Source organism: Chelmon rostratus, chromosome 16, assembly GCF_017976325.1.
Source record: "Chelmon rostratus isolate fCheRos1 chromosome 16, fCheRos1.pri, whole genome shotgun sequence".
NCBI classification, from domain to species: domain Eukaryota; kingdom Metazoa; phylum Chordata; class Actinopteri; order Chaetodontiformes; family Chaetodontidae; genus Chelmon; species Chelmon rostratus.
Genome location: NC_055673.1, coordinates 4,074,697 through 4,095,694, shown reverse-complemented (window position 1 = coordinate 4,095,694; position 20,998 = coordinate 4,074,697). Strand labels below are relative to the sequence as shown.

The window sequence follows — 20,998 nt, the reverse complement described above, 5'->3', positions numbered from 1 at the left end:
TTTCAAATTCAAACGGCCGGATACGGTGGATTGGAGAGATCTGTTGCGAAGTTCTACCTTAGTTCAGGTAACCCTTTTCCTAAATTAAAGTTGTATAATAATGTCTCTAATTTCAGATGCAAACGGAGCAAGCATTTGCTCACAAACGATACAAAGACCATAAATCGTGGAATTTAGCATACCGTTATGCTCACGCTAACGGCAACTAACAGCTAGCTAGTGAAAACATAAACGTTTGATAGTTGTTTTAAACATGATTTACAGTAACCTAAACGAGTCTAGTTGAACATTTAACACTCTCATATGGTGATCATTTTACGTTTTACTCAATAGAGATTAACTGGATTTGGCTATGTTTCAGCAGACAATGTTTCAGCAGACATGAATGTAACGTTATGGTTAACCGTAGGTCGTGTAACCCAACCTAACGTTAGTTGTAGGTGAGTGGGTAATGGCTGTGGCTATTTCGGTTCTTCTCACCGCCACACTTTGTCTCGATTATTGTCCTTCAGAGACACTTTAGCGAAATTAAAGATCGTCGTATGAGACTTGGCTAGTATCTCCATAGTGTGTGTGTCACGCTACAATAAACCCTAGACTGAGGTTGTGTAGTTGTCCATGATCTCGCCCCAGTCTGTGCCTCTCGTGTATTTCCATTACATTCGAGTCACAGAGCTAACATTTGTTGTTCCAAAAAATGCTATGAGCTTGAAAAAACCCGACAGGACATTTAACAAAACCCACTGATCCTCTGACGCCCAGATCCAGTAATGCTGATCTGTTTCTCAAATTAGCACCCTGTTTCCTCACCCAAGCAAAGATGGTACCTAGGAATGGCAGATGTCTTTGCTTGATTTATATAACATGAACCTAAGTTTGAAAAAAACATTAGCAGTTATGCTTGTCTGTATTGATGTTACTGTCCATTATTTTATATTTTCATCCAAATTATGGGTAAGTATTCTTTTTCTGTTCTGTACAAAAACAGCAATGACGTGTTGTTTCTGGCTGTCTCAATGGGAAGTCACAACTTGAAAATCTTTTTTTGCCATGCAGTAGACAGATTTTCAGATTCATACAGATGGTTAGAAGAGGCCTTGGGGAGTTGGGAAATGTCTTCAGAAAAGCAATAAGTGTTGTGAAACTGCATCTTTAAGACATTGCTGTGTTTTTATTTTCCAGAGAAACAGATGCAATTGTAATTGTAATACAAGAGCAGCACAGACTGAAGCTAACCATGCTCCTGGTTGAAGTGAAGTATTGATGCTTGGGATTTTTCTCTGTGTCTGTTTTGACCATACTTTACCTCTTAACATCCAACAGAACATGTCCCGCTTACCAGTCATCTCAAGCAAAAGGGTCCTTACAAGCAGCAGCAGCAGCTCAGAGAACGGCCAAGATGTTGCACCAGCTTCGGTTTGTACTAAAAATCATCGACATCTTTCTGCATCTTTCTTCTCAGCCTTGCTGTTATTCTCTGTCTGGTTTATTCTGCTAATTAAGCTGCTCTTCATGTGTGCTAGTTATCCAGCTCATTGTCCAAACAGTGACCTCTTGCTTAATGCTGGTGGTGTTTTTCATATTTGCAGAAGAAGATTCGGAAGGACCCAGAGCCTTTCAAACCACATGCAGCAGCTACAATCATGGGTTGCAAGCGACCGCCTGTTGCATCAACCAGGGCGCCAGTTTGTAAGTTACTAGTTCAAACCTGACTTTTCGAGTCTTTGTTTTTCACCAACGTCAGAAACTGCAAAGAACGTTTTGTGTAAGCATTTGTGCACACATTTATTTATTTTTTTACTCTAAGTTTTCTCTGTTCTGTTTATACATAACCTACACCTCTCTGTCTCACTTTATCCCTCACACAGCTAAGTCGGTCAGAGGTGTGGGAGCTGCCACTGTGGCTGTTGGTCCCTCCAGAGGTAAGATGAGCTGTCTGTTTGGTGATAAAAGTAAAACGCTGGGATGCGTTTTGTATGTCAGAATTGCGGGCCTCATGTTCACAAACCCTTACCTGAGCAGTGATTGAGCATTTTAAGTATAGTATATTTGGATGTAAGATAGCAAGAAAAAGCCCACAGTATTATTATCAAGGCAATAATGTCTGGTGTTACATGAGTGATTTTGACGTGATTTGTTATGAATCGTTCTTTCTTGTTCCATCAGGTGTCCTGAAACAATCTGTGGCTTCAACTGCAGCAAAAGGAGGCAACATTAAACAAACCTCTGGCACAAAAGCAGGTGAGAAATCCACTCAGCTTGCTTCTTGTTCCTTCGTAAATTGTGTCAAATAAAGTGAATTAATCTTTAATAACCACCTCCATGTGGTTATTGGTTGGGGGCTACACACCCACTGCCCAGTGGTTCACGGCCAGAAACATCTTGAACTAAGCTAAATACTGAGAAAACACAGGCAGAGAGCAGGGCCTCTGTAGATACATACACCGTCACACACTTCTAGTGGATCATAAGTGATGACTGAGAGAATTGTGAGTCTATACATTGTTTTTCAGGAAATCCTACTCATTCTGCCTTTAATAGATGCCAGCCTTTCTGACAAATGACAAACCATGCTTTGGAGATTAAGTGTAGTGTTAATAGCCTCTATGAAATGTTAAAACCTGTGGATTCGTCAGTGATTTTGATTTTTTACCAATCTGCAGAAGGTGGAAAAAGTTTAATTATTGCAGCAATATCGTAGCTCATAGGGCAAGGTGTTCTCTAAGTGCATAATCTTGTTAGAACAGGTGTTACTGATAACATTAACGATGGCTCTGTTCTGCTCAAGAGTCCCAGTAAGCCAGAACATCTTTTATAATGACCTGAAAGGAAAACTGGGCAAAAATCTTGAGTTCTGAATGGAACTGTCATACCCGTTGATGATGCCATTGAGTACAGGTGGGGGCGGGACCACCAGGCGGCACGCATGGGACCTGAAGGGCAAGGTCAGCGACATGGAGGATAAGATCCGTAACTACCAGACCAAGTTCAAATCTGTCAACCAGGAGAATGATGCTCTGAAAGGCACGATGATCCAGAACAAACTGAAAGTGGCTGAAGTGGAGAAAGAGCTTGAGAGGCAGAGGAGCCAGATCAGGTGCAAGGACCACTTCATTCTTAAAAAAATATTAATACTTAACTGTCGTCATATTGTAGTGTTGTTAATTTGTTTGTTTGGACCCCATTGAATGTTTTTTTTTTTTTGGTTTTAGTGAGTATGAGAAGGAGCTGCAGACATTGTCAGGAGTCCGGGATGAGTTGGAGAAAGTCTCTCGTGATAAGAGCACTCTTCAAATAGAGCTCTCCAATTTAGAGGGCAAATACAGGGTCTGTGAGACTGTCCGAGACAGCCAAGCGACAGAGCTGGAAACTCTCAAGGTATAAAGTCTGCTGCTTGATAGCAGTTAATTCGGGTTACTTTGGCTGTGTGGTATCATTATATAAACAGACCATTTGGCAGACCTGATCTGCCTGAAGTGCTAAACCCGAATGGAACTAGTGCCCTCTCTACCTATGGATTTATATAGGACATTTATTTATCCTAGCAAAAAACTGGGCACTTTACGACCAAGAAAGGTCCCGTTTTTCTGAAACCCAGCCAAGCGGCTAAGATAATTTTATGGTGAAATGTTGGAAAAGATAAGATTCTCAGTTGTCTGTCTGTCTTTCGTCTCCAGATGAAGCTTTCAGTGCAGGAGTCAACTCTGGCCCGCCTGCAGGTGACCATTAGAGACAGAGAGGATATGGTCAGCTCTCTCAAAGAGACTGTGGCCCTGCAAAAGGACGAGCTTCATGCTGGTGAGATGGAGCGCAGGCGGCTCCACAATACCATCCAGGAGCTCAAGGCAAGTTACAGTGTGCTTTAGTTACAAACAGCTCAACACAGCCCAGTGACGTCACGCTCAAAGGCCATCCAGCTGATCAATGGGCTGGTTTACCTGCCTCTCGTCCTCATTTAACTCTACTGTTAAATTTTGTTTTTTTAAAAATTTTGTGATTATTTTTGGACAGCCTAGTCCTTCTCTGTCGATTTTGCAACGACCTTAAAAATGCTACTCAAATTCTCTTTTCTCTGCCTAATAAGACTAACTTGTCTGTAACCCTTGTCACACAGGGCAACATCAGAGTCTTTTGCAGAGTGCGCCCACTGGTGGATGGAGGCCTCAGTAAGCACATCCAGCTCCCAGCCAGTGACATCACGACGATAACACTGGCCAAAACAGAGGAGGTGAGAATCCTGTCAGCATAACAGATCTGTCCAGGACATATCTGTAGTTTTATAGTCACAGTAGCAAGTATCATCCACAGTTTCTGTGATGTATTCTTACTAGCCTATTACTATGTGGGAACGAAACAGCAATATCTAAATGAGCTGGATATCAAAGTCACCATAACAAACATGTCAAAGTGACAGGCGGTGCCCCATCATCACAAACGCACCTAAACAAAAAAAGGGGCAGAAAGAAACAACATTTTGCTGTTGTGTAAACATTTCAAACTACAAAATTAATTCTGCTTTTTCTGCTTTTCAGTCTCACACAGGCAAAACTGCAGAGACTCAGAAGAACTACAACTTCAATTTTGACCGGGTGTTTGGGCCCATGGCCTCACAACAGGAGGTAAACAATATACACATGTATCACAATTTACAATAAAAGAATGTCATCATGAATCAAAACTACATATACAAAAAATAAAAAATACATGAATATTTTTGGCTGTTTCCCAGCAGAGCAGAAAATTCATGGGGATTTTGCCACTTTTGCATTTTCAGGTCTTCGAAGAGATCTCGCTGCTGGTGCAGTCAGCTTTGGATGGTTACAACGTCTGCTGCTTTGCCTATGGCCAGACAGGAAGTGGAAAAACATACACCATGGAGGGAGATGAATATGAGAAGACCAGAGGTGTCATTCCCAGAGCTGTGCAGCAAATCTTCAGAGCAGCAGAGAAGTTGGGAGCACAAGGCTGGGAGGTGAGTGTGCAACGTCATGCACATGAATACATACAGGGAAAGAGGTAGTCACAATCAGAAATGACTTCTGTCTCGAGAAAATAATATTTTTAATCATTTAAAGCATTTTTAACCTGCAATAACTGACTTTTTGGGCCTCTGCATGTGCTTTGTTATTTCTATTATGAAATTGCCATTGTATTAATTCCTAGCATTATAAACCTGTATACTTGATGAAGCATGCACACAATGGTTGCAATTAATGGTCATTTTTAAGCATGGGCTGATATGAATATTTCATGTCACACTTACACTGGCCAAAATAATTGCGATTCATGATATTATCATCAAAAGATGTTTAAAACTCTTAAAACATCAAAATGTACTCAGTACTATAGTTAATGTTTTTATTGCGTCACAAATAGGACACAGATCTTTTTAGTGAAAAACAATCAACCTGTTCAGTGACTAGAGCTGGATGGTTGTCACAGAGAGGCAGACACCTTCCTTCTGCAGGATCTGCAGGTGGGCACCTCCTCTTCCTGTTGTTCTTCAGTTTGGACTGGAAAGACGCAGACTCCACCTTGTGGCAATTCAAAATAAATCAGAAAAGCAATAGAGGATTGAGCGTTAGCGAGCTGGAGAACTTTTTCAAATCACTCACTAATGGAAAATCACCACAATCAACTTATCCTGAGTTTTTTTTATAATCTGTTTTTTTGCGTATGTCAGCAATAGAGTCAAATACCAGAACTAAAATTTGACAAAAAACAATTAGAAAAATGAAAAGAATAACTTCCCTGTTGATCAATCTACTAAGTAGTTTTCAGCAGGACTGCAGGTACCAGCACTACTTATTCACAATAACTGAATGCTCAAGACCTTGATTTTACAGTGATTCAAAGACACCGATAATTAACGATGTGTGATTCTTTTACAGGACAACACAATGTCACAATACAGTGTGAGACAGATGCACAGAAACAGGCTCATAGAGCGCATCACAGGCTGTAGAGAAGAAGTTTTAGATAAAATGAAAAAGGTAAAACAATGGCAGCCATATTTCATTAACACGGTGAGCACAAAGTGCACTGCAGGACTGCAGGTTAAACAGCAGAATTTAAAATCTAAGGCCGGATGGTGTTCATCTAATGAATATAAATAACAGGCATCACAAGGTACGCTTTGCATTACAGTTCCAGCCATTGTGCAGCCACACTGGCGATGTTGGTTTTTATTGTTTTTGCACCTACGGTGTTACACCAGTGCAGGTTCATGCTCTGTCACACTGCCACTAAAACAAGCCAAGGGTAACCTAACCAGTATAAATATCTCCTCTTTGCACTCATGGAATGTGGCATACAGTGTGTTTGTCTATCTGTGGAGAAGATGCAGTATAAAGAGGCACTGTAAACATTTTATTAAATGTATGGAAACATTTCTGTTTTACCTCAGTTCACCTTCACGGCGAGCTTTGTTGAAATTTACAATGAGACCCTGCGAGACCTCCTCTACACCGGGAAGGCCAGCAAGAGGCCTGAGCATGAGATCCGAAAGTCGACCAACAATGAGGTGAAAATCACCAACCTCACCTACGAAAGTGTCTCCAGTGAGGATCAGGTACGGCGGGAAGATCGATTAACTTACATTACATTACTGTTTAGTAACATAATGAATATGTTTAAGAAAATGCAACCTAATATTAAAGATTGCAGTCCTTCACAGCAGCTGAGGTAGATTCAGTTCAATCATTAAACAAGTACGTAAGTATTATTAATGGATCACTATGTACATGCCATTGTATTTACACATGTTACTTTATAGCGATTAATTGATTTGATCTCCTCCTGTCGTCAGGTTCTCGGCCTGATTGCGTTGGCCAATCAGAATCGCTCCACCGCCCAGACAGCGCAGAACGACCGCTCCTCTCGCTCCCATTCTGTCTTCCAGCTGGATATCGAGGGAGTGAATGCTGGCAGGGATGTCAAATGCAAGTGTGAGTAGAATTCTGCCGATAATGCCAGTTCGGAGAGTGACGGAAAAGATTCTGGTGTGCTGACTCAGCATTAATATTATTGTGCCTCTCACCACAGTTACAGGAGATAGCTTGTTTGGCCACAGTTTCTGAAAGTGTGATATGTGGCATTCTTCTAATCCAAGTGTACTGTATATATTTATTTTTGTGAAATCTGCATAAAGATGCTTGTTTATGTGCATACAGCCACTCTGTGCCTGGTGGACTTGGCTGGCAGTGAACGAATGATGAAGAGTCAGTCTCAGGGTGAGCGCTTCAAAGAGATGACGGCCATCAACGGCTCCCTGTCCAACCTGGGCATCGTCATCAGCGCACTGGCCAACAAGGTCTGTAAGCAGGAGCCTGGACGAAAACGAGCCTCTGAGTCTGTCCCCCGCGCTGGGGATGACAAAGTGATGAACATCTCAATTCTGTTCATTGTTCAGTATTGATTTTGTTTGTTTTTCCAGGAGAGCTACGTTCCATACAGGAACTCCAAGCTCACCTACCTTCTACAGAGCTGCTTGGGTGGAAACAGCAAAACGTGAGTTCTTCATCAACATAGCTTGAAGACGTCAATGGTCTGCTCCAGCAGAGGCTGTGTTATGTTGTGTCACTTGAGCTTAAGGCACCAAACCGCCCTTTTCTCTCATTTGTCCACAGTAAAGGGTTTTATCCAAAGTTCATTAGCTAAATTGACTGCAACTACGTTCAGCCTCCATATTATAACTACAAATTCTGACCATCTTTTTGGTGATTTTAAATTCTCACCCAGGTAAACGTATTTAGGAGAGGAGGCATTCTGAGTTTTTAATTAATTTTTTAATGAGTTTATTTATGTTGATTGTATTTCTGTTTTTCTCATCCCAGCCTAATGTTTGTGAACATCGCCCCAGAGCCAGACAGCTTTGGGGAAACCCTCAATTCCTTGAGGTTTGCCAGCAAGGTCAGTGGCATCTATTATCGTCCTAATCTTGATGAAACAGCTGGTACAGAGTACATTAATCACATGTTGTGGATCTGGAGATGAAGTGAACTTCATCACAAAGTTAAATGAACTCGTCCCAGCAACCCAGCATGTCTTGTTTCATGATGTCATCAGCATTACCCCTTGTTTTTTGATTGATTAGCCAGGTACAAGAGAAAGGTCTTTAAGATGAAGTGAGTGCAGTGGCTCCTGAACAAATTCCTGAATAAATCCAGCAATGTTAAAATCATCATCAACAAATTACCTGTTTCCTTGACTCTTGCCTTTATTTTCCACAGAATGTCTTGAAATCTGTTGATTAGTTTGACTGAATTGAATGCATTTAACACTGATTATGTTTCAGTGTAAAATGATGTGAATACAAAATTCCACTGTAACATTTAAAAATTTTCTTATAGTCGTGACTTTGGGATTTTAATGTTTGGTGATTGCTCTCTTCACAGGTGAACGACTGCGTAATTGGGACCGCAAGCGCCAACAGGAAATAGAGCAAAGTGTTTTGCAAAGCTTGACTCAAATTCTTGCTATTTTTACCACTATGGTCACTACATGAAATGCTCAGTGTAATTTTTTCTCAAGCCTTTTACTTACACATAGCGCTGTCTGGCAGAACGATTGGTCAATTGGTAAGAACCAAAATTAATAACCTTTTGTATACTCTCAGGGCCTCGATTAGTGATCACTAACACAGGCTTTAAAACTTTTTATGCTTCTATGTAAATCAGGTGGCTGTGTACATTTGCATATTTCTAGTTCTTTTTTTTTGGAATGCATATAGTTGAGACATTTAATCTTCATTGGATATATCATATTTTATGAAAAGAACCCATATTATTCAGTTTTTTCCCCTCAATTTAAGCATGCTTCAGTGTGTTATGTATAACTTTCACATTAATTGCCAATAAATGTAGTGCAATGAAATTAATACTGTCATTTTAGTTTTTCTTGATTTTCACTGATGGGTGGTCATTTTTTTTTTGTCATTATGCTATTTGTGCTCTCATTCAGTAGTGGGGCTACTTACTGTAGTTTTTCAGTGCTGCCTTATGTTTATTTCAAATGAAGGGTTTCTAATACTTTAATAGACATAAAGCATATTATAGCAGATCTTGTAAGATTACTGAAACCTTCTTCCAAAGCAAACTGCAGTGTTTTATCTTTTTGAATTCCCTTGTTCTACTTCCCAGGCAAATGGGTTGAGTGTGATTCCATTCTGATGAGGAAATAAACTTTTAAAGACTTGTTTGAGATGTCTGACTGGACTTTTTGTTGCCTTCATTTTGGGTCACCATCACTTAAATTTCATTGCAGTTATGAGTTATGTTGACACATCAACCCTGAAGGATTTACAAGGTTAAGAGAGGTTGGTTATATACAGTGTATTTGTAAGATTTCATATTAACGTGGCAAAAGATGGATGTTCATTGATTAACAGTCACATTTGTCAAGGTTTGCTTCAATCTCATAGACAGATGAATCATCCCATTTTCTTTCTAGTTTTTCTGTAGTCTTTCATTTTAAGTATTTTGAAGATTTGCTTGAAGGGGGATTAAGAAAATAATGTTTCATGTTATCCAACATAAATAATTCGACAGCATATGTGGGTCTGTACTTTTCTGAGAGATGATTTGGGATAAATAAAGAGATAAAACAAAAGTGCTGATGTATGTAACATGAAGTTCATTAGCGCCTGCAGTGAAGTCATTTCATTCTGTTTTAAACCAATCTTTTTTGTACTCGTTTAATATTAGAATATCAAGGTTGTATTTAAATATGTGTGATTATTTAATTCATTTTTTGTCGGCCAAAGTCTGGCTCGTCTGTCTGGAACCCTTTTAAAGGCGACGCGTCGCTGTCTGCTGCTGCAGGACAGATCAGATGGGAAGAACATTGTCAAAAAATGGTCCTGAAACTTCAGGCCCTGGGGAACCTGGACCCGGACTCACTGCCCTCTGCTCGGCCGGAGACTGTCCCTGTGAAGGCTGCAGTGTCAACTGAAACGGTGAGTTTCATGTCCGCAGCGGCTCGTTTCCGTAGCCAGCCGTCGGAGCTAGCTAGCAGGCTAACGCTCCATCTGTAACGGTGCGATCAGAGTCTGAAGCTGTGGCGGTCTGCAACTGTTCCGCTGTCTGCTGTCTGAAAGGAGAAGACTTGCATCAGCCAAACATGCTCACAGCAACGCTGGCTTCATTTTCAGTCTGCAGCGTTGCTTTTGTAGCTTGTCAGCTGAAAGTGTGTTTGTAATCCAGCTGTTGATTTTCCCCGGCACTGAGAACAGCAACAAAGTGGAATGGTCATGTATGAGATGTGGACATTTTCTGTTCAGTCACTTCACACATGATGGGTTGTTTTCTGCAAAGTACAAAATCACACTGTTGATCTGAGCTTTTTATAACTATCAGTAGGTTGTCAAAGTGTAATCAGTGCAGGGACAGTCTGATATAACCTTCATGATGCATGAAATCCAGTAGACATTAAATGCATATAAGTAAGCTGCAAATATACAGAATGTGCAGCTTGTTGTCATTGCTCTTGAGCAGAGTGACATGCAGCAGGGGCTGGCTGCACAAAGACACACTGTGACTGTGGCTGCGAGCTAACAAAGAGACTTCAAACAGACACTTCAGGTTTTCAGCTGCACAAGGCGGTCAAGTTCTTGACCGTCTCAAGTAGGAATAAATTGTGTGTTCTGGGTAAATTAGGAGTCTTTTCTAAGTAACAGCACGGTCAATCAAGTCAGCTGCTTCCTTGATTGGCCCACTGTTCTCTCTGCATGTACATCTCCCTGCGCCCACACACGATACGATAAAGGATGAAGATGTGATTGAAGCCTAATCATAAATATTCATCTTGGAGACCTGTTTGAAAATTAGCTTGAGATATAAACTTGAGTTATCAGGTAACATCTGCTGTTTTATGTTGAATAAACCAAATTTGGGCAGTTTGAAGAGTCACAATAACTGGCAAATTCCTATAATTGGGAGGCTGAGATAACAGCTGTATGTTTGCTCAGTAAACAATACAATAAAATTAAATTTTACCACTAAACATATCTGGTTACTGAGATGTCGCCAGCTAAAACCAATACAATACAATAGCTGCGCAATAAGCCTCAAGGACACTTACAATGTTAAATTTTTGTTGAAAATGTTGAAGAAAGGTGTTGATTCAAGAATATATACAGAAAGGTGTTTCTGATATTTTGTCCACCACATTTACATTAGAGGGTAGAGTATAAATATATTAAAAACACTTCTCAGCATAATGTCACGCAACTCAGCAGCACCACAAACTACACCCTCCAAAACGAGCAGAAAGTTGAATCAACGCCAAAGTTGCTACAAATAGTTGATTAATCAACCAGACTCTCTGCTTGCAGCTTCTGCAACGTGAGGATTTGTTGCTTTTCTCTGTTATATCTTTGTCAAGAGTTGGTCTGATAAAACAAGATGAAACTAAGTTGGAAATTGTTTTCTATTTTCTGTTTTCTCTGAATATTTCACAACAAAAGCTGAACGTTCTTACCTTAATTAAGGTCGACTTTATTGGAGGTCTGGTTTAGATTGTGCTCGCTTTAGCAAAGTCTGCTTAATGAACTGGGAACTGAGTATCTAGCTTGCTATATTTTGGGATTTTTGAAGTAGCTTGAATTAATAATTTTGCCCATATTATCACTACAAAGCACTGAGGTTTATTTCAGAAGGATATTCCAGAATGGCATTCATGTTACTCTAAGACAAGTGATTTTTCCATACTTTTATTCATCTGGTTATTGTGACACATCTTTATCTCATGTCCTGACATCAAACTTGCACCCTGCAGAAATTCAACATTAACAAAGCAGGAAGGAATGCCGCAATGGAAGCAGCTGAACTTGATATTAAAACAGAATTTAACTGTGGAGTCATGAAAGGTTTTTTACCACCCAGATGCAGTCCCTGCCCATGGAAGTGGGAAGCAGCAGCAGCAGCTCAGCCCCCAGCGACACGTCTGGCTCGGTGGTGCAGGTGTGCTTCCCCAGCGCTCAGGCCTCGGTGCTGGACAGTCTGAACCGGCAGAGAGAGGACGGCAGGCTCTGTGACCTCTCCATCCACGTCCAGGGACATGTGTTCAAAGCCCACCGCTGCGTCCTGGCCGCCTCCTCACCATACTTCCATGACCAGGTGGGAGTGTTATGCTGTCATGTCACCACTGGGAAACAGCCAAACACAACATACTAATCAATTTCTGATCTGGACCATGAAGAAATTGTGCCTCAAAATCAGATTGAGAAGCATGCAGCTTGTATTTGAGCAGCCCTTTCTCAATTTTAGGACCTCTGACACCTTGGTTGAGCCAGATGTTACAACAATGGATGTGACTATGGATTCTAAGAACATAGTTGATTTGACGAATATTTGGGGGCACACTTCAGTGTTTAACTTAACCAAAATGTGTTGCAAACAACAGAGAGAGTGAAGCCTTCAAAACCAGCTTTAACACATTTTTGTGTGCAAGAAGACTGACAGCAGAGGTGTTCGGATGCTTAAACCTGCATTCTTTCTACTGACCAGCAGGGGGCGACTCTACTGGCTGCAAAAAGAAGTCTGATTGTAAGCTTATGAGAAAGTGACCCTCTCACTTGATTTATTACCTCAGTAAACATTTTCCTCTTGAGTTTATGGTCTTAGTCTCTATTTTCAAGTCTTCTTTGATACAGCGTGATGTTCATTTTGTAACTTACGGTCCAGTTTAGAGTAACATAGACGATAAAGCAGTGTGTGCTTTAGAGTGTGGCTACTTTGTGATTGATTAAGTTGCTACCACAGCATGTCCTCAGGCTCTCAATCCAATCAGAATAGAGGTGTGGCAATGCATATCCATGGCAGCTCCACCATCTCATACAGCTATGGTCACTTCTGGCTCCGAAAACCAGGATGACAACGGCCGTAATGCCAAACTCAAGCTGTTAAAATGGTAGTCCACCAGCCAATGGGTGATGTTCACTACGCCCAGAGACATCTGTGTCAAATCTGTATCAAAATGGGTAACAGTTTTGGTGAAATCCCAGACCAATGAGCATGGCAGAGTAGGTGTGAACAGTCATTCAGGTGAATCAATCCAATACCTGTTGTAGTGACCTGTTGTAGTGACACTTGGTGGGAGTTATCATACCTCCAGTCACCTGACTTTTCCACCATGATAAGCATGTATAAGAAATAAGAGACAGTGGAGAGTGTGGGAGAGACACACTCATTTTATTGTGACATTGTTCTCCACCCACCTTCAGGTACTACTGAAGAACATGTCTACAGTCTCCATCCCGGCGGTGATGGACCCGCTGGCCTTTGAGAGCGTGCTGAGCTGCGCCTACACCGGTCAGCTCCGGATGCTGCGGGAGGACATCGTTAACTACCTCACGGTGGGCAGCGTCCTGCAGATGTGGCACATCGTAGACAAATGCACCGAGCTGCTGAAGGAGGGCCGGGCTGGAGGAGGGAGCAGTGGAGGAGGCGTCGTGCAGGACGTAGCCAGTGTCGGAGGAGGCGAAGGTTCGGCTAACCTCGGGTGTAGCAGCAGCAACGGTGATGGTGGTGCAGGTGGCGGTAATGGAGCTGGTAGTGATGGTGGTGTTGGTGGTGGTCAGGCCCAGGTCGTAGGGTCCAACGAGCCCCAGCGGTCCTCCCAACCTCCCAGCCGCCCGTCAGTGAGCGAGAGCCAGTCTCCCAGCAGCACCAACTACTTCAGCCCCAGGGACGGGAGCGGCTTTGGGACGGGTGCAGCCGCAGCCGGGGCTTCGGCGGACGGAGGCGGGGCTAGCAACACCCCCAGCTACTGCACCCCATCGGGAGGAGAGGAAGCCTTCCTCATTGAGGAAGAGGAGGAGGAAGTGGAGGAGGAAGAGGAGGAAGTGTTGTACCACCAGAGGAAGAGAGGAAGAGGGGGAGGCAGTGGGAGGAGGAAGAAAATGAGCTCAGTGTCAGAGCAGGAAGTTGGAGTCAGTGACAGCTTTGGCGTGTCGTCCTATCAGGTGAGGTGTGAGGGTCCAATCAGATGTTTGAAAATCAACTTCTATACAGTGGCAATATAAAAACCCGAAAGATGCTGTATGTTATGTAGACGGTGGTGACTCATTGTTCTCATTATTTGGATGTTATTGGAATTTATATCTGTTTCCTCCTCATTTAATCTGGTTTGAAACAGCTTTAGCCCTTTCCTTTAAGAAAAAAGTAAGGTTTTTCTTGATTCTCAAAGGCTGATATCTCTCACTGACAACAAAGACCAGATGTCGCCTTTTAACCAGAATATAACCTGAAATATTTTAACTGAAAGGATGGGGATGACTCAGCCTTGCCGCCGCAGAAGCGTCCCACCTACAGCCAGCCCAGCATCATGCCTCGTAAACAATGGGTGGTCGTGAAAACCGAACGCATGGAGGACGACGACCTCATCGTAGTGTCCGGGGAGGAGGGAGGAGAAGACGAGGAGGATGAAGATGAGAGAGAGATGGAGCTGGCCAGAGAGAGGGAGAGAAGTGACTTCAACATCTCCAACGTGAGGAGCCTCTCAGCAGAGCTGGGGGGCAGAGCTGAGAACGACATGGACTCGCAGGTGAAGCTGAAACTCTTTGCGGTTTTTGTGTGATTATAGCATCTTTCCAAATATTCTGATCTTTTTCTGGGAGAAAAATGAACCAAACCTGATGACAAGTGATGCCGTGTGGGTTTTATACCACCAGTGGGGGGCGCCAAAGTTGACCATTTCAGATTATACACAAAGAGGCTGAAACTCAGGCAGCATCTTCCTTCAGAGAGAAATACAGACATCTCAGCCTGGGTGATGTGCAAAACAAATATATTTCTTTAAACTTAGAAACTTTTCTGGATCTGTGCAGGCTCTAAACAACCTGCTACATCACCTGGTGCAGATTGTCTGTCCAACATGCAGACACTGAGAGCTCTGTCTATAGAGAAGTCTGTGAGAAATGAATGAAATCTCTCTCCAAGTAATTTTGCAATTGTTCTGATGCAGCAAATTAAAAAAAACCTTTCCCTGTTTGACTCCAGGTGGACTACTGCCAGTCTTCAGAAGACTACCTCAAGTTTGAAGGCAGTTTAATGGACCAGACTTTAGCTCAGCACCTTCATGACAGTGCAGCAGGTCAGAGTCAGAGCGCTAACCGTGCCGTTTCAGCGCTGCTGGGCCAGGTTCAGTCTGCAGCCACGGCCCGGGCCCAGCTCTTCCCCCTGGACATGCAGGGGAACCAGATCCTCCTCTACAGCCAGGCCTCCGGACTCTCTCTGGACGCTGCCGCCCCTCCCCTGGGGATGGCAGGTGGTATGATCGGAGGAGCGTCTTTTAAAGGTCCCAGTCTGGAGCACGGAGCGGTCCACCTGTCGGTGCAGAGCAGTTTGGGCGTTGATGGCATGGACAGTGGGGGGGTTGGAGGTGGAAGTGGGAGTGGTGGCAGTAACGGCAACACGGGGGGTTCAGGAAAAGTGTTTATGTGCCACTGTGGTAAGACCTTCACCCACAAGAGCATGAGGGACCGCCACATTAACATGCACCTGGACCTGAGGCCCTTCCACTGCCCCGTCTGTGCCAAGAAGTTCAAGATGAAGCATCACCTCACAGAGCACATGAAGACGCACACCGGCCTCAAGCCGTACGACTGCCTCGGCTGCGGCAAGAAGTTCATGTGGCGCGACAGCTTCATGAGGCACCGCTCGCACTGCGAGAGGCGCAGCGGGCTGGGAGACAGCGGCGAAGGCGGGAGTGGCGGCGAGGGAGGGAGAAGAGGAGGAGGTGAGGATGGGCCAGATTTGATTTCCTCCCCTCACCTCCTCCTGTCTGCGGGTGAGGGAGGACAGGGCGGTATTCTGGGAGGAGGAGGCAGAGGAGGAGTGTCGGTTTCTTCTCCACATCTGTCCGGCTCGGTTCTGTCGCCGCAGCACGCCGGCGTCTCAGCCACAGGAAGTAGTAGCAGTAACGGCAGCAGTGCTGCTCTGAGCAACAACGTGGCTGCAGGGGTCGGGTCTCAGAGTCTGGGTCTGGGTCAGGGTCAGGGGTCAGGGATGTTTGGCGGTCTAGGGTTGGGTCGAAGCGTGTGCGACGAAGACGTGTGTGAAGTCAGTGCCAATGATAGTAGCGTGACTTAAACCAAAACTGTGTCCAGCGGGTGCCTCTTTCCAGAACTGTCAAGCTTCTGGTTCCTGCTGCTGATTTAACGACATAGTAAACTTTTAACTGCCAAATCGCAGCGTTCCAAGCAGGAAGTGCGTGCTTTGTCACAAGTGGGGGGGGAAAAGGCGAGGCTCCCGTTGGACACACAACCTGAAGAACCTGTCAGTGTTTATAGAAAAATGGAACTGTGAGATTCCAGTCGACTGTTGTGCCGTGAAGTTTCTCAAATAGACTTGTGGTCGTGCCGATGCCATCTTAAATTATCCTCAATTCTCGTACCGCAAAGACTATAGGGAACTCGCCTCCGAAAAGTGGCCTCATTAAAAACGGACCTTTTGTCTCAGTGAGTAAGCTATCGTTTTAAATATCCGAGAGGTTACTAAAGTTTATTTTTTTGGTTTTGTGTCGAGAGGAAACCAAAAATGAAAAGACAGTGCTTCACTAAACTGTTACCTTCCGTGGCAACATTATAGTATCAGTAGAGTAGAAAAATGGCTGTTCTAAATTGCTGTGATTTTCTGCAGTGTTGTATTGTTTCACTGTCATATGATTTAAATGAAAAATGAAAAAACCCACAAATCTGCAGGAGAAAACTTTATTCAGAATTCAACTAAGAAGAGAAGAAGTTGTAGATTTGTCTGCTTTTTTCCTGACAGCAGCAGCGGGGCATCTTTTCCTCAGTGTCCCATGCAACAAGCACTGCCGTGTTGTTTTAAGTGATACTGCGGCCTGCTGCTTTGCTTGAAGCCCATTCTGGATTACAGGAAAAGGCACAATCATGCATCCTCATCGCCCCGATAGGTCCCAGACACGTGCCCGGGGAGGGATAATTACCCGACAGCTTATTTATTCGTCTCTACCAGCCGGTGAGCTCCAGCCTCGTTCTGATCAGTCTTTCCAAACTTAATGTTTGGTTGTTGAAGCAGCAGAAGTCTGAGATGAAGTTGTCGGCCTCTTTTCCATCACCGTCCAGGTCTACAGAAACATCAACGCTACCTGTAACAGATGAGTTCAAAGCTACTCAGCAGTGGAAGCCCTGCTGCTTTCAGTTGTGCTGCTGTTACCTGCTTTCACTTTCTTGTTGTTCACAGAGTTCTCACGCTTTGAGAAGTATATTATCAGTGTAAATATATAGAAATATATGTCGTTTACTCCTCAGACCTGGAACAAATACTAACTTGTCATACTGATGCGTTTGCTGCTGTCTGGTCTGCTTTGGAAGGAGTTAATGTTCCCCAAAAATCATCTTAAACTGCAGTGCGTCTCTTTAATACTGTTCAATTCAGTAAAGAGCATTAAAACCAAGCAATGGTAGATGGTGGTCTTACCTAAGCTATACAGTGTATAGTGTGTTTACAAGCGTACCTCCTCTGAATGGTTGACCAAGTAGATCTGAATCAAGTTATGGACCCAAATGAAAATAAACCTCCTTTTTCAGTAATTTAAATATTTCTTTAATTCTTTTACGTTATAGATGTGCTCATGAGGAGTGCGACACGTTTCATTTTCTTCTTTGTGGGGAATTCTTCTTATTCTGAGTCTGGATTCCAGTATTTTCCGCTGCTGGATTTTCTTCCCGCAATATTTTGGAAAGCATCATTGAATCCTAGAGGTCCTGACCTCCCAAAAGTCTGTAAATGTAGAGAGAAATTTTGTCTCTTCAATGACAGTAGAAGTACAGTGAGCAGCGATTCCCTCTCTAGTCGTATGTATCCGCAGTGGTTTTGTTCTGACACCAGGTCCCGGTTTGGTCCTGGATATCAGTGTGGTGATTAGTTTTCTGAGAAGTGCAGATTGATAGATGAAGACTTCAAGTAGAGTAAAACCAGGACAGCAATATCTGGATTTCACTTTTTGGAATTACCCGAAGAAAACTTTTATTCCAGGAAAATGCAAATATCGGACAAACGTCCTGAATTTTATACAAACCTGATTCCAAAAAAGTTTAAGCAGAAAACATAAATAATAATAATTTGAAATTTGAAAATATTCACTGGCAATTGTGATAATGTTATTTTAAAAAGCAGCATCAGGCAGAAGGAAATACTAAACATTTTGCAGTTGCAGGCATTTTTCTCTACATTTGCATTGCTGAGTCACACCTTTGGACACTAGTCATCATTTTAGACTAACTTAATCTGATAATAATAATAATCATATTCACAATAATAGAAACCCTTGTAATATTAGCCATGTTTTACTACCATTGAATACATATTTGGAGAGCGGCAGATTGTGTTAGTTACTTTTGGGATCTCTGCACTTAAAGTTCATCATCGTTCACTCACAGTAAAACAAAAATTAAGTTGTTCTAATTGAAACACAGGTCAGTTTGTTTCCTTTGAACCTCACAGCTCTGAAACCTCATATTCTGCTCTGGTCCTCGCTGTGGTTAAAATACACTGTGCTATGTGATGCGTTTAGGGACCATACTGAACATGTACTGTTACAACTACTAATAACACACACTGACCGGTGTATGGTGCACACTATAAATAATTCTTGCCTTTGTTTTTTCCATTAAAACACAGAGTTGGTTATGTTTGCAAAGGAAGTTGTTTGCCAACATTTTTTTACAGCACGTTTACTCACTCTCTCACCAATTATTCCTGGTTGTAAAAGTTTGATCTTAAAGTGGAAACGACCCAAGTCCTAGTTACATGATTTAAAGCAAATGCGTGGGAATAAAACCACATTGTTCGCGCCGTGGAATTCATTAGTGTCTTGTCCTGGGAAACTTTAAGCATCGACAACGACAACAGTTTAACCACCATTTAATGTAAGTACACTTCATCACTAGAATAGTGTCACTGGTGAAACTACACAAAAATCAAGAAAACATTTGACTTATAGTCCACTGTGTCTTCTTCTTCTAATTCTTCTTCTACTACTACTACTACTACTTCGTTGTCGTTGTCTTCTTCGTCTTCTTTTTCGTCGATGGCCTCTTTTTCTTCATCTTCCTCGCCGTTTAGCTTTTACTTCATCCTCTGTGTCGTCTGCTTTGTTTAACTAAGTACTTTTGATCACATATTTATTTTTTAGTGATGTGCTGTGAGTCTTATTCAGGTGTAACCTAAATGTAAACACGCAGCCCACTTTAAAAGACAGCCAGTGGAGTTCAGCAACAGTGGTACAGAACAGAGTTTTGTAGAAGATAAAACTGTCATTATTTGCGAAAAAGCAGTCAAACGGCTTTAATTTAAAGTTTAATCAGTATTCGCTGTCAGTGGTGTGCCCCCTTGTGGCCACAGTTGGTACTGTGACTAAGAGATGAAGCTTATATGATAACCGTGTGTGTTTATGAAGGTTTGTAGCTGTATTTTTTGTTTCCCTCCTATGTCTAACATACGTTAACTAAACCAAACAGTGTAGAAAATATCCTTCAGTGTGCCAGTGTAGCTACAGCACAGGGCAACCAGCGGTGGAAGAAATATTACACATAACCTCTTAAACATTTTGCATGCCTTCAGAGATGTTTTACATTTGCAGTTGCACAGAGCAAAGAGATGTAGGATCTGAATGTTTTACCTTCTGTGAAGGACCAGTTTGGATATTTTCATATGCAGGCTTGGAGTTTGGTAGAGGTGAAAGGACTGCTGGCTTTCGTATGTGCTCAGTGTGGCCTCCAGTGTTTCCTCCGTGACTCTGCTTCAGTGGTTTGTGGGTTATTTTGGTTTCACATTTGTTCCTGCTTGTTTACTCCGCTGCTGAACAGCCACGGATAAAACGCCGGGTGATTGTAAGAGCAGAATGTGTGAGACAAGTAAAATAGTGATCTGATGCTTCTCGTATGTGTGGAGTTAAAGACATTTGAAGTGAGTATACCCTCCAAAGCGTTTGAACATGCATACAGGTAACTTTCACTGAGAGTGAATGTACGTGAAGAAGATGAGCGACTTTATCTGTGTTTATTTTCCTCAACAAACACTTGACGTGACAGAGGCTCAATCAGAAATATGTGAATTGTACTTGTTAAACCAGTCTTGCTCATTTCTAAGCAAGGGAAGATTGAATAACCAATAAGAAAAGAAGGTTTCTCCCCTTTTGTGTAACAGCCCTGATGTTAGATTGTGTAATGCTCAGGCAACTACCGGTCAGATGTAAACAGGAATGTTAAATTCAAGTGAATGGCCAGCAGTTTGCACACTGATGTGCAAATTTACATCACAAGAATTTACAATTCAAAACCAAAAACTCAACATGTGGTCTGTACAGTGTTAATCTTGTGGAAAGTGCAAAGACTATGAAAAAAATAAAAAATAATAATAAAGGCTGATATAATCTGATCTGGTTATATCTCATCCACATCTCTGAATTTAGCATAAAGTGCCCTCAAATTTCAAAATGTCCAGGAAGTGTCTCTTAAAAGACTTAAATAATGACAACAAACTTCTGTCATTTGTTTAAGGAGCCCGAAACACCTTGTTATTTCACTGCCTTTTGGAAGATTAACATGATGGGCGCTTAGTGCGCTGTTACATCTCCTGCAGCTTCATCAACACACTGAACTGTTTTCTCTCTCACCACCACTTATTTGCACGAGTGATAGACGAGCTTAACATTCCTTGAAGAGACAGTAAAGATGGACGCATCAGTGTGGAAAGCTGCTGAAAACTGGACTGACTTATTATTTTCATACATTCCACAAACTATGTGACACGACTTCTCACATGTCTTCTGACTGACCAGTTGATTGTTGAACAGAAAATTGTCAAGAGACATTTTTATGTAAATCCTGAGTGGTACTAATAATGTAATAAAGTACAGCACATCAATATTCACCTCTGCCCTGTATCAAAATAATGGATTAATAAATTATTTGGTGCGAATAATGTGTGTGTTTAATCTGTCTTGAAGCCTCAAAAAAAAAATAATAATC

At 42.3% G+C, this 20,998-nt stretch overlaps 2 protein-coding genes across 2 annotated transcripts; both read left to right on the top strand.

The window, feature by feature from the left end:
- The first annotated feature begins 19 nt into the window (after positions 1-19).
- Positions 20-9,198, top strand: kifc1 (kinesin family member C1). The gene is made up of 17 exons (XM_041955485.1): positions 20-67; positions 1,324-1,416; positions 1,590-1,689; positions 1,869-1,922; positions 2,167-2,241; positions 2,899-3,097; positions 3,213-3,378; positions 3,678-3,845; positions 4,115-4,228; positions 4,533-4,619; positions 4,775-4,972; positions 6,407-6,571; positions 6,809-6,947; positions 7,173-7,312; positions 7,436-7,509; positions 7,836-7,911; positions 8,397-9,198. Exons 2-17 carry the CDS (start codon positions 1,327-1,329, stop codon positions 8,439-8,441), a joined length of 1,890 nt encoding a protein of 629 aa, XP_041811419.1. The 5' UTR covers positions 20-67; positions 1,324-1,326; the 3' UTR covers positions 8,442-9,198.
- A 645-nt stretch (positions 9,199-9,843) lies between these two features.
- On the top strand, positions 9,844-20,967 carry zbtb22b (zinc finger and BTB domain containing 22b). Its single transcript, XM_041954896.1, has 5 exons — positions 9,844-9,955; positions 11,883-12,116; positions 13,223-13,963; positions 14,266-14,544; positions 15,000-20,967. Exons 1-5 carry the CDS (start codon positions 9,854-9,856, stop codon positions 16,089-16,091), a joined length of 2,448 nt encoding a protein of 815 aa, XP_041810830.1. The 5' UTR covers positions 9,844-9,853; the 3' UTR covers positions 16,092-20,967.
- The last annotated feature ends 31 nt before the right edge of the window (positions 20,968-20,998 follow it).